General features: G+C 36.0%; 1 protein-coding gene across 1 annotated transcript in view; it reads right to left on the reverse strand.

Moving 5' to 3' along the window:
* Positions 1-15,077, reverse strand: part of SPATA17 (spermatogenesis associated 17) — a gene marked incomplete at its 3' end in the record, with an annotated part of 145,774 nt that overhangs the window by 46,939 nt on the left and 83,758 nt on the right. The window contains exon 7 of the mRNA XM_039249895.1: positions 3,232-3,432. Within this exon, the coding sequence (XP_039105826.1) occupies positions 3,232-3,432 (201 nt within the window). The remainder of the gene's footprint in view (positions 1-3,231; positions 3,433-15,077) is intronic.

A 15,077-nucleotide genomic window follows, 5' to 3' on the forward strand; every position in this document is an offset into this window, starting at 1 on the left:
TAGGAAATATATATCGTATGGTCTTTGTCACTGATTCCTAGCATGGACTTCCTAAAATGCTTAGGATCTCCTGAGTCTTGGAGTGCCTTTGTTATTCACAGTAAGATTACAACTAAGAGTATGCTAATGAGGTGATTTAGACCCCAAGACAGTCTCATGATGGGACTGGTCACCAGAAACACCAAGTGATTAGAAGGTTGAAGTTTCCAGCATCATCTCTGATCTCCAGTGAAAGCTAATGGAGTTTGAGATTGAACTTTATAATACTCTTACATGGAGATTTGATGAGCTTCTCAACTGGCACACACATCTATGTGCTGGGAGAGAGTGGTGCACCCCAACTCCATGGGAATAGAAGCCTGTGTACTCTGGACCCTTTCAGACTTCACTCTATGTTCCTCTTCATCTGACTGTTTACTTGTTAACCTTTACAATAAAGTATATGTAAATAAAATGTCTTCCTGAGTTCTTGAACCATTCTAGCAAATTATCAAACCTTAGGTTGGAATCAGGGGACCCCTCAGTTTATAGCCAGGTCATTAAGAAGTATGGAAGACCAGAAATTGCTACTGGTATGTGAAGTGAAGGACAGTTTTGTGGGGTCAAGCCCTTAGGCTGTGGAGTCTGCATGAATCCTTGGTAAAGAGTATCAGAACTGGCTTGAATTGTTTGGATGTCAAATGGTATTCAGAGCATCAGAGAACTAGTTGTTGGTGTTGGAAAATACCTCAATCCCACACATATATATTTCCCATACATATTTACACATTTATTATATTTATTAACTATATTTCTTATATAAATATATATGTATACATCTTCTATACAAATGCATATAACCATTTTTACATGTATATTTTTATATACGTGTAAAAATTGTTCACATATATTATTCACATATACCATATATATAGCTATATGTATATATTTTCCATATGCATTCCATTAATACTAAATACCTATAAGTATAAATAGAATGCTATGGTGGGAAGCCATGTAAAGTAATAAAAGTGGTTGTATTGAAAAAAGTACATTGATAGAGATGCAGAGTGAATACAAACTAGTATAAATAAGCCATATTATAGAAGTGTAAAAAAGCAAAGCAAAGCAGTAAAGTTAATATAAAATACCAGTGCTATAAAATTCATATAAAATGATATTAAATGTGCATGGTTAACGTTGTGAATATTACACAGTGTGGCAGTTTGGCTTGGATGACCGCTAGAGTATTTCCAACTCAGAAATATTTTATACCTATATCTTATTAATACCATATAATTTCCACATTTCCTAGAAGTTGCATTCAGAATTACCCCTATGAATTCTCTGCAGTACCAACAGCTATCCCATTGAAGATAGCATAATATACAGATTATATTTTATATGTTATATCTGATAACTTTGCAAGCACTGAACACTTAATACACAAGCAATGAAGATACTAGAATTATTTTACTTACAGAATAACTAATTAAATTGCTCATTCTGCGGGTATCATGATGGTACCTATAAATAGTAATAGGCATAATTCAAATGGTAAAAATTCAGCTACTTATAAAATTCAATTTATATTTGTTTTCAAAACTATTTTAAATGCCTTTATTAGAAGACTAGTGTAACCTATAATGAAACCATACTCTGAAGGTATGTTACAAAATAAACTAAAATGTTTCCAATTATCTCTCCCTTGTTTTCTTGCTCAATTCCACTCTGCGTGTCATTCTATTTCAGAAAGAGGGAGAATATTTAGCTTCTATGTCTTTTTGGAGGGATTTTTTTTATAGCTCTTTCTATAATATAGTGTATACCACCAGTTAATAGTATTTCCTTAAATAGTATTAATTATCAGTTAGTAGCTTTAAGAGAACAAAAGACGCACAAAATAAAGGGAACAAAAGACCCAGTTAGAGGAAATGAATACATAACATATCACAAATAAGGCTTGGATGAAGTGTCTCACTGCAAGCTGAGGAAATGGCTGTGTGTGTGAAAAGCAATCTCTAGGATGGCTGCCAATGATCCCACTTTGGGATTCAAGCCCTTGTGTGGACTACACTTACTACATTAAAAAAACAGAATATGGCAGAAGTAAGGGGATGTCACTTGTGGCATGAGGTCATAAAAAGGCTGAGGCTTCCATTTTGAGAACTCTCTGAATCATCTCTTAGATCATTCCCCTGAGGGAAGCCAGCTGCAGTGAGGCAGTAGTGTAGAGGCCAACGTGAGGGGGGATGAGATATGAAAACAACCAACTATACGAGTGACCTTGCAAGAGGCTCTCCTCATCCTTCCTTTCTTCCCTACAGTTGAGTTTTCACATGAAATCATAGCCTTGGCTGGCACATTGATTGCAACTTCATGAGAGATCTTGAGTCAGAGGTACTCACCAAAGCTGTACCTACAATACGCCAGTTTCTCACAGAAACTGTGAGATAAGCAATGTGTTAGTTTAAGCCATCAGGTTTTGAAGCCTTTTATTATATAGCAAAAGATGGACAGAGGCAAGTGCATGTAGGGAACTATCAGGTACGAGTTCCAGAAGTCTGGCCATGAAAATCAAAATCAACCCAATTCTAGGTTGATGCCACCTGGTGGCAATTGTCTACTCCAGATTAAATATTGATGGGGATGATAGAATTGTTGCTTTCTAGGGCTTTCAGGACAGTGACTATCATCACCCAACACATCCCACTCTCTCCTTTAGCCCTAGGAAGTCATTTGCTAATCTGGTATAGAGATTGGTATATAGATACCAACACACAGGGAAGATTTTTTTGTATCTGATTGAGTCCTGCATTGTTTTCAGTCCTCTGTAATTCTCCAACTTGTACTTTTTAAATTACTCAAACTTAAATCATGTTTAAAATTGTTTATGAAGATGTGAATCATCACATGAGATGTTAAATAAAGTTGATAATACATCTTATTTTTCTAGCAGCATGTTATAACAAGTACTGTTATAACAATATTTTTACAGAAAAGGAGTAGATCCTAGCCAAAAATCCTATGTGTTAACTCCATACCTGAAACAATGAAATTCAGTACTACAGAAATATTTGATTACTTCCTTGGTATATATTTGAAACATACTCTGTATTTATTAGAGTTAGATTCCATAAAACATAATTTTCCTTTCTTATCACAAAGACAAAGCAACACAACAATAACCTTTAAAAAAAGTCGACAAGAATACAATCATTGACAGAATTCTTACGTAGGACTAATAAGTACCTGACATGGCTTCCTATCAATGGGGGGCAGAAATTTGGATTCAGGAAAGGAGTGGGGACTTGTACACGCCAGCCAGTGGCTAACACTGACGCCGATCTTCTTAACTTTAGGCCTTTGGCTTATTAAGGGCTTTGCCTTCTGTAACCGCAGTTCCCATGGATCAGGATATTTTCTGAATGGTGAATTGTATATACCTGGAATCTAAAGAAAAAGAACATAATCTTGATGTTTGTATTTAATTTTCACATGACATAAAAGGAAGATAAAATTATATCATTACAAGTTTCATATGTTTAAGGGCTATTTTTAAAATAGAACTCTAGTTCTTAGCTAGAAGCTGACTTCAGATTCATCAAAGGAGATTGCAAGTACTCACTTTGTCTCTGCTCTAGACTAACAATTTTAGAATCATCCATAGTTAAAGACTAAACGTGTTAAAAACCACTGAGCAATAAAGTCAGTTGAGCACTGACTCTATCTAGCTCAGGTCAAGATCTCATGGTTCGTGAGTTGAGGCCCCCCCATCAGGCTTGCTGCTGTCAGCTCAGAGCAAATTTCAGATCCTCTGTCCCCCCGTTCTCTTTGCCCTCCCCCCCCCCAAAATGAATAAATGTTAAACAACAACAACAAAACTCCACTCAGCTCTAGCTTCTGTCTGGCACAGATGGTATATTTTATATAAATCTATTTAAGAAAACATAAAAGAAGGACATTAAGTCATTGTTTCTGTCTTGTGACTATTGACTATGTATGTGTGTGTTTATATATACATATATATACACATATATATATATGTATATATACATATATATTTAATCATACCATTCGCTCATACAACTCAACTGTGCAATGGTTGAACCAGTTTCAGGCACAAAGTATGCTCAGTAAATACTTGTTTTAATGGTTATGCATTATACAACCTGTTTAGTGGCAGCTATTTTAAGTTCTTTAAAATAATAATCAAAATGGTATCTTATATTAAGTGTTGTACTTATGAAGTGTCATATACCCTTAATGTTCTTTCATTGACTTTGTCACCCACTGTATCAAAATAGTCCGCTTACATATTAGCCCGGTACCTGCTATGCAATAGAGGTTCAACAGAGGTGTGTACAACAAATGTTAAATTCAAGCTTAGCAGACGTTCATTCTCTGAAAACTCAGTGGTACTTGAGTATACAAAATGTATAGAACCATATTTTGATACTTTTTTCATATATACAAATACATAATCATAAGGATAACTTGCATTTAAAGCATAGTATTGATGTGTTTTGGTTTCTGTGTAGATACTCTAGACTAATGTAAAGAATGTATCCATTAAACCCATATATTTTTCCTACTATGTGCTTTTCTCTTATGCCACCATTGTATGCATAAACTTTTCTGGTCACTATATTTACCTGATGGAATCAGCAGCTCCAAAGTAGTATGATTACCTAAGATTGTTGTCTTTGAAAAATCATCCTAAGAAAATTTTGTATTTCTTTTTAAAAAAATTTTAATGTTTTATTTATTTTAGAGAGGGAGAGACAGACAGACACAGAGAGAGAGACAGAGTGTGAGCAGGGGATGGGCAAGAGAGAGGGAGACACAGTATCTGCAACAGGCTCCAGATTGGAGCTGTCAGCACAGATCATGATGCAGGGTTTGAAATCATGAACTGCGGGATCATGACCTGAGCCGAAGCTGGATGCTTAACTAACTGAGCCACACAGGCGCCCCCAAATTTTTGTATTTCCAGCCTAATAACTTCAATTAAGTGTTAGCCTTTGTCTAAAACCAGTTGAGGCTACAGTCAGTGTCCTATCCCTAACGCTTCATTAATAGCCTGGGGACATTTTGCTCACAGTTCCTACCCACCTACCACATTGTTTCATAATCACCTTTGTGTGTATCAGTCTTCCCCAAACCAGCAGCTGGAGCACAGAGCCTCTGTTTTAGGCATTTCTGTATCCCCATGGCCTAGAGAGGTACTTGGTACATAGTAGACATTCAAAAGAATAAATGCTAAGTGTGGTTATGCAGAATAATGACGTGCTGTTTAGAAAGGCCCATGAAGCCTCTCTTTGACTCTTGTTTTCCAAAACCACATCAATATCTCAGTAAAATATCAGGTTTATTTTAAAATCTTATCAACTTCTTTCAAGGAATTATAGATTATACTCTTTTTATCTTTCTTAACATATTAGTTTCAAAGTGCTTTCAAACACATTGTGAGCTAGAACTAAATTATCACAGACCCATTGAGTCACCTCTAACTCAACTTTTCCTGTTACAGTTGAATTTTATTAGGTAAAATGAAACCAATGTAAATATATTTAAATATCTTAAAAATAGTCTTAAACTGGATTTTCTTTGGGATTTTTTTCCCTATATAATTTATACAAGAAAAAAAGCTTTTTGAAAACATTATGGGTAATCGTATAAACCATAGTTTATGTCATACTAACACTGTCTTAGTATAATACTAAAAATCAAATAAGGCAGATTCATTAAACAGTTTAAATGATGTTAATTAAAGAAAGTATGTACACATATAGTTAAAATAGTTTTTAGTGTAATTTTTAAGTGGGTGATAATTTTTAAAATGATTTTTAGGGTAATTTTCTATGATGAGAATGTACCTATTATAATGAGAAAAAACACAATATTATATTAAAAAGACTACTCTGACATAAAATATAACTAAATCTCTATAGTCCATGAGAAAGGAGGATGCCATTCTATTTCATGATGATCTGGCTAACTTAAGTCTACTAGTTTCTCATTTCCACAACCTTGCAGATTAAAATCGTAAAATACATACAATTTAACTAGGTTATAATTTATCACTTAAAAATGTCTATCTACTTCAATAACTGCTATTAACTTTACCCCATTAGAAATCTTTTTTGGTCTCCTTCCACATTTGCATGCACATGTATACATAGGCTAGATGGGAAATGCAAATAGATCAGTAGACATGATAGCCTTCTTAAATTATATTTTGCAACCTATATGGAGACCTCCTCATGTGTATTCTCTTTGCAATTTAAATCAAATATAGGTAGAAAATATATTTTAATTGAATTTAAAATGTATCATTTAAAATCTTCAAGGTGTCAGTTATTTTAGAAATTAATTTAATACATTTGCTAACTTACGTCAATGAAAACAGTCCAGCCCTCCCTCAGTCTCTACAGCAAGCAAATACTCTATTTATTTATACTGATACAGTATTCGTTTATCTGTTACTTCTTTAAGTAAATAAAACAATCCTAACTTACTATTGTCTCAATTGCTACATGTCACAATGCAGCATGTAAGGCACCGGTGAATAATGGTTTGTTGTTGATTTTTTAAAATATTACTATGAGTCACAAAAGACAAAGTTAATCCTAAGGGACCATGACATATTTTTCAGTTTTCACATTTTTCACAACTTAGAAGGGCTACTGCCAAGCTAGCTTTTGGGACTTCATTTTCAGCAATAATTTTCTAGAGTGACCAACACTATGGGGAAATCTGTGCTAACTGTTTTAAAAAAAAAAAAAGCCTACAACTGAGTTATTTGCAGTACTGTCATGCTAACATTCAACTCAATAAGACCCAAGAAATCTCAGGAGAGGACTCTGCTAATAGCTTCTTACTGACCTCCTTGCATCAGGCTGGGCTGCTGACTGGTGGCCCAGTGGTGAATACGGCAAATGAGGTGTGAAAGCACTGATTTTTTTTAAAGGCTATGATTCTGACTCGTCAAAAGGAAAAAAAAAAGGCAATGAGTTATATAATAGATATATATTTTTCTTGAATTCCCCCCTTCAGACCCTCTATCATGGGAACTTAAGCATGACCTGGAATATTAATTATGTCAGGTTGAGCAACGAGCAAATGTACCATTTGTTACCCAGTCACCCTTAGCATCACATTAATATCTTGAACCATTCCATATTTCTAACAATCAGTTGCTCTTTTCTTCTCAGTTTTTATTCTTTATAAGTATTGTGTGGGAGTGTACTTTAAAAAAATACAGTTGGTTTAAAAACAAGTAGATGGTAGATCTGAAGCATCTACTGTTTTATTTCATGGAGAATGTTTTTATGGTCATTTCCCACTCATCCACAGAACTTCATTTTGCCTGGAGGAAGCTATTTTCTAATTTTTTCTTCTTCTCTCTGTTATTGAGATTTACTTTTAAAACAAGTTTCTGTAAAATACAAGGAATTTGAGGCATGACTGTGTACCCCTACAACTTCCAAAGCAGAATGCCTAGCATTTCAATTTAGGATTCTGCCATCTAGAAATAATGATTTGTCATAATTTGAAAGTAACTGCTTATTCAGGAATGAAGAGCTACTAAGAACACAGGAGAGGTGGGCGCATTCAAGTTTTACTTCTGCAAGTGACGATTACACAGGAAATGGGAATTGCGGATTGCCGCATAAAGGAACACAATTAAAAAAAAAAGTATTTCCTTGGACCCGGACTCAGAATTTGTGAGCATGGGGGGAGATATGTGGTTCTAAAGAGGGGGGCTGATTGAAATATGTTCAGGTTCTAAGTTTGAAATATGTTCAGGTTCTAAGTTTGAATAAAAATTGTTTTACAAATTAGACTCTAAGCCAGCTCAGAAGAGTAGTAAAGACCTCTAATAAGTAGGAAAGTAAAAGTGGTCTTGAGACTGTGAATGAAGTATTTGTGAGGCTAAGGACTCTGCTGAATCAACACTGACCAGTGCACTTCATCATCATTATCAGGACATACTAGTGCCAGGGGGTTTATAAAAATCCCACTCAGCAAATAATTGCCCTGCTGTTAGGAGATAGTCAGAGTGTTAATACACTGTCACAGTCCAGTGTTTAGTAAGATATTCTACATTCAATTACTCTTGCTGAGAACTCAAAGGAAACATGGTCATTTCTCAGCTACAATGCTTATGCCTCCACATGCATTTCAGACAATAGTCATGTTACCCCTCAGTCGCAGGACCCCAGAAGGAATAAAAATTTCATGGGAATATTCGGTATTCACCAAGAATAGATTTGGTATAAAATTTATCTATATAAAGCAATATGAAAAAAAAAACCTACTAATGACACATGGTTTACTCTTCTGTTACTTCAGTTAAGAGGTAGAATTTTTAAATGGTTTGAGTCAAAGTACAGAGTGGTGTCATGTTGAATCAAGACTCCAGATGTAGCTGGCTTCATTAGTTTAGCAAATGATATTTATAAATCATTTTGATATCTTAATTGTTATCATATATTAAAATGATTTCATTAAATATTGAATAAGACAAAGAAATTTAAATAAAATACCATCTTCTATATACTAATTCAATTCAATAAGTATTTAGCAGCTACTAACTTAGAAACACTTTATTGGATCTAAGGTGGGTACAGATGAATAAAAAGAGATCACTCCCATCAAGCCATTCTCAGTGCTGGTGGAGGGAGGCTTAGGAGAGTGATTTTGTGACTGATAATAACATAGCCAGCCTGTAGTAAGTAACCTCTAATTACTGTTGTAGAAGAGGTATACACCAGAGGTTATGGGAAAGGTATTCATCTTTTAGAAAACTCTATGGAAAAAGTATCTAGCTTTGTTCTAAGGATGGTTAGAATTTTGGCAATAAAAAAGGGAAGAAAGGCATTCCAAGCTAAGAGAAGGGTAAAAATAAAGACAAACATATTTGTGGGAAAACACAGTGTAGTTGTTCAGTGAACATCACATTGGCCAGTGTAAGCATGAAGCTATAGTCAGAGATGAGATTATAAAGATAAATGGGGGCCAAACTCTAGAAGGCTGCAGATTGCAGTTACTTTTTGCATAAATGGGAGTCTATTGATTTTCACATTCTCCTTTCAAAGGTAAACTGAGGAGTAAGTCTTAAGCAGGCCCTACTAGTATATGAAGTCTACAGAAACAGACTCCATGAAAACACTGGTGTAAACCACAATACAAAGAGACAGAACTAGTATCAGATATGGCAGTATTGGAATTATCAGAACAGAAATGACTGTCGTTTAAAATGACTATGATTAATAAGTTAAGGGATCCAGTGGATAAAGTAGTTAGTAGGCAAGAACAGATAGGCAATGAAAACAGAGACATGGAAATTCTAAGAGAGAATCAAAAGAAAATGCCAGGGATCAAAAAATATGGTAATAGTAATAAAGACTGTTATTGGTGGATTTTTTTTTTTTTTTGGAGACAGGACATGGCTAGGAAAGGAATCTTTGAGCTTGAGGATATGTCAGCTGAAACTTCCAAAATGGAGAGGCAAAGAAAAAAAATGTCTGATACAAATACAATAAGAGTATCTAAGAAAGGTAGGACAACTACAAAAGGTATAACATGCACATAATGGGAACATCTAGAAGAAGGAAGAGAGAAAGCAGCAGAAGACATATTTGAAGTAATGATGACCTTCCCAATTTAATATCATTTCCCCAAATTAATATCATACCTCAACACAGATCCAAGAAGTTCAGAAAACACCAACTGAAATAAATGGCAAATAAACACAAAAACAAACATCCCCAGACATATCATATTCAAAATCTTATGAGAAGCAGAGGTGATAAGCACCTTATCTACAGGGGAGCAATGATAAGAATTACATTCAACTTTTCTTTAGAAATCATGCAAGTGAGATAAGAGTAGAATAGAATATACCATCCAGAGTGAACCCTAATGTAAACGATCGACCTTAGGTAATAATGATGTGTGGGGGTAGAGAGTATATGGCAACTTCCTGACCAAATTTGTTGTGAACCCAAAACTGCTCAAATGATAAAAAGCCTATTAAAAATAGTTAAGCATATGCTTAGCGTAAAATACAACAATTCCATTCTTGGGAATCTGTACAAGAGAGCTGAAAAATATGCCCACACAAAGACTTGCATGCAGATGTTTATAGCAGCATTATTCACTGATGCAAAGATTGAAATGGAACAATCCAAATGTTCATCTACAGATTAAGAAATTAACTGAATGTTGTTATCTGTAGAACAGAACACTATGCAACAATAAATAGAAATGAAATACTAATATGTGCTATAGCATGAAAGAATCTCAAAAACATTATTCTAAATAAAAGGAGTTAGATACAGTACCACATATTATGTAATTTCATTTCTATAAAATGGTCCAGAAAAGGCAAATGGAGATTAAGAGATGGGTATAGACACGAGGTGTATAGGAAGTCTCCCTACCTTCTGTTCAACTCCGCTATGAACCTAAAACTACCCTAAAACAAAGTCTATTACAAAAAAAAAAAAAAAAAAAAAGCAAATGGTGCCATCAACTCTGAATCCTAAGTCAGACACCTGAGAATCACTTTTGATGAGGCATGATCTTCCTCTGTCCCTTCTATCCACCCCAGCAACAAGGTCTATTAATGCTACCTCCAAATTCTATCTTGAGTCTGTAGGCTTCTATTCAGGCCCACAGCCACCACCTTTATTCAAGCAACCTTAATATCTTTACCAAAATGCTTCAAACTGAAATTGAGTTCTTCTCCATCTGCTCAGCTTTGAACCCCTCCTACCCTCTACAGGGAAGCCAGAGCAATAATTAAAACAATTATTTTAGCCCTTAAAAAACTATGTGTATTTTTAATGTGCTTGAAAATTCTAACAAATTCTGAACAAAGTCCTTTTTTCTGTTCCAGCCTCTTTTAAGCCACTCTTTCTACCCCTCAACATACTATCCACACTGGTTTTCATTTCCTCACAACATGCCAGGTTACTCCATGACTCAAATTCACCGTAATGTTTTGGTTTTTTTTTTCCATCTGCTTATTTCTCTGGTCAAACTACACTCATTCCAAAGAATTCATTTTAAATATCACTTCTTTAGAAAAACCTCTTGTGATTCCCCCATACATTTTGTCTTATTATATTTTTTTCTCCCTCTCAAGTCTTCTGTTCATTTTCTTCCTGGCACTTACAGCTTATAATTATACACATATATGACAATTCTTTGATGTTTATCTCCCCAATTATCTAGAATTTAAGTTCCATCAAGGCAAGAACTATGTCCATTTTCTCAACCTTTATGTACTTAAGTTTGTGGTATTCAAATCTTGCGACATGTAATAGTCATTTGGAGAACTTGATAAATACTGATGTCCAAACCCCACCCTAGATCAACTCAACCAGAATCTTTGAAGCAGTCTGGATTTAATTCTTTGTTTTAAAGCTGAGGGGCGCCTGGGTGGCTTAGTCGGTTAAGCGTCCGACTTTCGCTTAGGTCATGATCTCACAGTTCGTGGGTTCGAGCCCCGCGTTGGGCTCTGTGCTGACTGCCAGCTCAGAGCCTGGAGCCTGTTTCAGAGTCTGTCACTCCCGCTCTCTCTGACCCTCCCCTGCTCACGCTCTCTCTCTCTCTCTCTCCTAGAAATAAATTAAAAAACATTAAAAAAAAAAAAAAAAGCTGATGTGGAGCCAAAATTGAACACCTTGACTTATAGCCTATCCTAATACCTGGCTCAGAGTAGACCCTCAATCCATGTTTATCTGAATAAGGAATAGAGACAAGCAGTCTGGAGAAATGTGGACTGTTTATTGAAAGGTAAGAAGAAAGAGCAGTGGAAATAGAAGAAAGGCATGGACAGGGAGCATTCTACAGAAACAAAACCAGAAGACATTGATAATATGTTTATTAAGAAGAACATAACAGAATGTGGACTTATGGAAAAACTTGGGCTTAGATCCCAGGTAGAGAATGTGGAAAGAGGGACAGTCAGGCAGGGATATTACTACCTGTTTTGGAGTTATTAGAATGGAGCTTCTCCAAAATCCAGGTTGAAAGGTCCAGTGTAGAGTTCTAAGAGTAGGTTTGGAACTTGGGAAAGAGGTTGGAGTCAGCAAATGGAGCTGTGTTCTGAATAAAAATAGCTGAGTGTATGAAAATGAATGGGGTCACTGAGGGAGAGCATGTGGGAAACTCAGGGGGAAAGTCTTAGGAGTGTGCACATGTAAGAGATGAGTGGACGAGGAGAAGCCCATGAAGGACACTCAAAAGAGCAAACAGCGAGGGAGGCAAGGCAGGACACAAGGGAGAAGATGGTTCTGTGAAGGGGGTCAGCCATGTCAGAAGCTCGGGAGAGGTGGAACAGCATGGGAACGAAGAAGGCACCACTGGCATGGTAATTAGAAGGTGACAGGTGACCTCCACAGAAGCAAACTGTGTTCTTGTGGCACAAATCACATCGTAATTCATTGACTGCCAGGAAAGAAAAAGAAGTAGAGACTGATTTGAGTCTTCTAAAATATAACAATATTATCATGACTCAGAAAATCTTGTGACTGAAAGCATTGTTTTTCCCAGTCAGGATTCCCTTTAACTATATTGTAGTTTGAAAGAATTTCTGAGAGAAGATTGCACATAAAAGACTTTTTGGGAAATCTTTCCCACTAAACAATCCCATTATCTTTTTCTCTGTAAATGTCAGGTCACTATTGTACTAATCCCTGAAAGGAATAAATGAAAGTTGCTTATTTTCTTGCTTAGGAAAATGTTCTAGGCCTGCTCTTTTTCCTAACATAGAATAGAATCCCCCCTTCCTCCCTAAAAAAAAACCACTCCAGCTTCATTTACTTCCTCCCCTCCTCGATCTGCTACCTTGGCACTCTCTCCAGATTTGGCTCGGATTCCTGCTTTTCCATTTGTGTCACAGCATTGACAGCTTATAAATAATTATAAGACACTGAAATCAGTATTGATATAGATATATACCAATACTGAGAATAGACTATTCTGTGGGGTTAGGATGGCTGGTATTTGAAACATGTGAAGGAAGACAAAGAATGTGTCTGGTGTGTAAGATCAAGGAAGGCATTCCTAGAAAACAGTGATGTGCCAAGGAATAGAAACTTTAAATGACTTTGATATTAAAGAACTATAAATAGTCCTATATCAGAGTAAACAAGATACACAAGAATTATTCAAGAAGACTAAGAAGAAATGATGAAAGAGTAGAAGAAAAAGCTGACCATAAGGTCATCAAGGCCAATGGAAGTTTCAGTATCTCAGGTGTGATGTGCAAATCTCCCTGACGTCTGGTGGATTTAAAATTAGGAGACTCCTGGGTGACCTTATCTAAAGTTAATTTGAATAGAGCTGTGAAAGTGGACGTCCAATTCCACAGTGATTTGAAAATTCCCTATTGCGATGGCTTAGACTACACTTTCTACTGGCTTATTATACATATGAGAAATGTCTGACTGACCTAAGAAAAATAGTAAAGGATGTTTTTATGACCACCACCCATCCAAAACCTTCTGTGTGATACCACTCCCCCCCACCCCGCCCCAGAAACCTACTACTTTCTCTTGTTCCATTCTTCTACACACGATTTAATTTAAAAATGATTTCAGAGGCGCCTGGGTGGCTCATTCAGTTGAGCATCTGACCGGCTCAGGTCGTGATCTCACGGTTCATGAGTTTAAGCCCCACATTGGGCTCTGTGCTGACAGCTCAGAGCCTGGAGCCTGCTTTGGATTCTGTGGGTGTGTGTCTCTCTCTCTGCCCCTCACCCGCCATGCTCTGTCTCTCTCTCTCTCTCTCTCAAAAATAAACATTAAAAATATTAAAAATAAATAAAAATAAAAGTGAGTTCATAGTTTGGGTTTCAAAGATGACTTTCAAGACAATTAGTTGCTGAAAGAAAAATACTTAGCATTACAGAAACAGGCAACAGAACTGAAAACTTCCTTTTACTAAAGAAAATGTAGTAATAGAAAGGAGCATTTGTCAAACTGTATTCCCAGTGTTATCTGGGGTTCTGTAAGAAACTGATTTCCCAAGAGTCTTTGAAGAAAGATTTCTTAAGCAAACAGGAGGAAGCCATTTTAAGTTTCATCAAAAGTATAGGATTGACTGCCTCATGGGGAAACGCTCTGTTGCCTTAATCTTGTTGGCTACAATCTTGTGACCAGATCTCAAAGACCACCTCATTTTCAGACTACTGTGCTCTCACACAGTCTTGTTCTGTAGACCTGTGGCTTCCTGTATGGAAATTATTAATTAGTACCTATTAGGTACAGATTATACCTGCTACTTTGTGATAATTGAGCTGAACAGGATTTTTGCACTTTTCTGTGTTACCCTTAAAAATTTTATCTTTTTGGGTTATCTTTTGCTTTCCTATATTGCTCTGACCTCCTTGGTGGTAGGGAGCCCAGAAAATTACACAATGCTTCCCAATTGTGCTATCTTTTATCTTAACTCAAACTGTAAGCCCCTGTCGTGGTAACACAATTTGGCCACAAACAGAATTAAAGGGAAAGTGATTTAATCGAAGGAAGTTGGCCAACACAATATTTTTATCAAAAAACTGATCTGGTATAAAATGGATAAAGTCTAGCCTCTGGCTTTTGGGGTATACTACTGGGTTGTTTCACAGGTTCCTATGTGGGCATTTTCATTGATTCCTCATTTCAAAAATACGAGGAAAGAATACCTTCCTTCTCCATTTAACCCATTACTTCACTTTCAGTCTATTATTTCATTACTGTGTTAATGAAAATAAAGAACAGGAACACCAACGTAAATTTCTCTACAATAAGAGATAATTGGATCAAACGCTTCTTCTTTATCTACTTGCCTTTTGATCAAAATGCTCTCGTGCTCAATTGCCTGCCAAATTAATCCCAGCTCTCCTTTATATTCTCTTGTATGCTCATCTTCAACTACCCTATTCTTTTTCCCAACAATTCTGATCCCTTGACTATAATCATTTCAACCTTGCCCAGTGAAACCCTTTCCCCTCCCCCAACTTCTCTTTGCACCCAAACTTTTCAATAAATAAATTCTCTACCTTTTTTTTTTTTTAATTATTATTATAACTGGAGCTT

The sequence above is a fragment of the Hyaena hyaena genome, unplaced genomic scaffold (assembly GCF_003009895.1).
Source record: "Hyaena hyaena isolate Hyena2069 unplaced genomic scaffold, ASM300989v1 scaffold_349, whole genome shotgun sequence".
NCBI lineage: Eukaryota > Metazoa > Chordata > Mammalia > Carnivora > Hyaenidae > Hyaena > Hyaena hyaena.